Source organism: Engystomops pustulosus, chromosome 2 (assembly GCF_040894005.1).
Source record: "Engystomops pustulosus chromosome 2, aEngPut4.maternal, whole genome shotgun sequence".
Taxonomy (NCBI): domain Eukaryota; kingdom Metazoa; phylum Chordata; class Amphibia; order Anura; family Leptodactylidae; genus Engystomops; species Engystomops pustulosus.
In genome coordinates, this window is record NC_092412.1 from 16,627,003 (window position 1) to 16,629,939 (window position 2,937).

A 2,937-nucleotide genomic window follows, 5' to 3' on the forward strand; every position below is an offset into this window, starting at 1 on the left:
AAAAGGGAACCATACTTTGAAGTTCTCCTGGAAAACCCCTGGCCAACAATAATGGTGGAGTTGGATTAAACTCACTTACTTAGGTTTTTACTTTTTTCTGGCTCCTGTTCTGTTTTTCTGCCCCCCCCCCCCCCCCCACCCCCATGACTGCTGACCATGGGTTCTCTAGAATAATTAAAAAACAATTTAATGTTATTTTTATGGTTATTAACTACGATAATCAACCGAATGAATGTCCAGGGTGGGTGACATTTGTGGTGGTCATACAACTTTTATTAATGTTTGTTCAAAAAAATGGGAAAGGGGGTCAACTGTAGTCAGACACATGAAGAAGCAAAGGAACATATTAAAATGTAGCTTGTCTGATCCTTCTTTGCTTTAATAGCTGTCATGGTCGGACGGTCTAGTTTAACAGACCTTTGCTGTAGAGCGTGGGGGCACTTTTTTCTTCATCACACTTGATATGGCTTAGTTCAGCCATAGTCAACAGGTTCCACCAACCTTCATCTTAGGCAGTGTACATAAATCTATTGAAAAGTGACTGATTGACTTTATGAGTTCCTCAGGGTTCTTTTATGATGTTCTAGAAAATTCTGTACAAAGTAAGTCTATAATGGACGAATTTACATCTGTAGCATTTGATGGAACCTCACATTTCACCGATAATCCAAATAGAAGCAGACATATCTTCATCCAATCCTGTGATTGAATTTTGGCTCATGTATGGTTCTCTATCACAACCCATCCACCAAGGAACCACCACTGCTTCTATCACTGGAACGCTAATTAATATAAAGATGAGAGAAGAACACCCCAGCTCCATTGGAGTTATCCAGTGTAGGCCAACCGACCACAATGATGGTAAATGTACTAGGGATCTACTAAGAAGTCTTGGGCAAGTCCCAGAGGCATCAGACCCAATGGGGCAGATTTACTTACCCGGTCCATTCGCGTTCCAGCGGCGGCTTCTCGGACGAGCGTTCGGGTCTTCCGGCGATTCATGAAGGTCCTGCGCCCGATGTCCATCAGGTGTCGCTGCTGTGCCGAGGTCCGCCGAGTTGCGTCGGAGTTCACTCATCTCTTCCTGGTGCATGTATGTATGGTGCGTGCAACCAATTTTTTTTTTTAAATCCGTCGGGTTTTCGTTCGGCCAACCCCCCCCCCCATTTCCGTCGCGTGCATGCCAGCGCCGATGCGCCAAAAACCGGGGGGAAATTCAAGGAAAATCGGCGCAAATTGGAAGTATTTGGGTAACACGTCGGGAAAACGCGAATCGGGCCCTTAGTAAATGACCCCCAATGAGTGCATGTGAAAAAGTTGCTAAATTTTGATATTGTCCACAGTAGTGCATTCCAGAAATTTGGATATTTCCTGGAGAAAGGAGTGGAAAGTATTTTGCATGAACATCTATGAACCTGTAATGCAAAAATTAAGAAAAATGAAGCATCAAATGTTCGATATATCTAAATTATTTCATTATTTTAAGTGGACCTTCTTCTTAAAAGCCTCTTTAATTTCCTTGTTCCGGAAGCTGTAGATAACTGGGTTCATCATAGGTGTTAAAACGGTGTATAGCATGGCCACAAGAGAGTCCACGTCGGACGAGTACGAAGCTGTTGGCCGGACGTACATGAAGATAAGTGGCAAGTAGAAGAGGTTGACCACCGCAAAGTGTGAGGCACAGGTGGAGAACGTCTTCATACGTCCCTCTTTAGTATTAATATTAAGGATTGTTATAATTATTTTAATGTAAGAGACGACCACTAGAGAAAATGTTACCAAAAGAATAAAAGCCCCAATGGAGGAGCCAACTGCTACATTAAAGGAGGTATTCGTACAAGCCAACTGTAGAAGTGGTGGGTGGTCACAGTAGTAATGATGGATGATATTAGGACCACAAAAAGGTAATTTCAAGGCTAAGATTAAGATTGGGACTGGAGTGGCGCAACCACATGACCATGCCATAGCTGTCAGTAGTAGATACAATCTCCTGGTCATGATGGTTGGGTAATGAAGAGGAGAACATATGGCGACATATCGGTCATAAGCCATGACAGTCAGGAGTAAGCATTCTGTAGCAGCTAAGGACAGGAAAATATACATTTGAGTGAAGCAAGCTGCATAAGAAATGGTGTCCAGGTGCATCGAAAACTTGGACAACATCTTTGGGATGGTTACCGTTGTGTAGCTCAAGTCAAGGAAGGATAGATTACCGACAAAGAAATACATGGGAGTGTGGAGATGTCGATCAAGGATGACCAAGAAGAAGATGCTTCCATTTCCGGTAACAGTGAAAAGATAGATGAAGAGAAAAGCACAGAAGAGCGGAATGTGATACTTTTGGAGACTCGGGAAGCCGAAAATGATGAACTCAGTGACAAGATGTAGGGTCAGATTAGGAGATACTGCTGACTGAAGGTAATCCTCTTCAACCTGGTCAGATAAGCACATGGGGAAATGTTATAGAAAGTTCTGGATTGGTAATTTTAGTGGGTGGAGATTGTGGTTGTCTACATCTGGGTTTGGGCCTCATTTTCACCGGGGCTCCTTATGCTCCTGTCATGATGAATATCCTAGGTAGATGTCTACACCATTTTTAGTTAATATTGAACATGTAAATTTAGCAAAACAGGAACATTTATGGTTAAATTTAGGGGCAGAATAAGACAGTTTTACCCCCTCAGTTTGGCACTAGACATGAGAGTCACTCAAATAAATAAATAATAGTAGAGTAGACTTTGCAAGACCATAGAAATCTGAAAAAACTCTCTTGACCTGCAAGATCTGTCCTGGTGACACTTAGAGGGCCAGTACATGATGCAGCCATGGAGCAGCCACCTTGGTATGATGCAGTATGCCACATCAAATTAGGAGATATCGCCCCCAAATTATTATAAAATTAGTGACTGTAAACATAATACAGTCACAAAAATTAAT

General features: G+C 42.4%; 1 protein-coding gene across 1 annotated transcript; it reads right to left on the reverse strand.

Moving 5' to 3' along the window:
• Positions 1–1,476: 1,476 nt before the first annotated feature.
• On the reverse strand, positions 1,477–2,451 carry LOC140116978 (olfactory receptor 6N1-like). The gene has a single exon (XM_072133406.1). The coding sequence runs from the start codon at positions 2,449–2,451 to the stop codon at positions 1,477–1,479; it is 975 nt and encodes a 324-aa protein (XP_071989507.1).
• Positions 2,452–2,937: the final 486 nt, after the last annotated feature.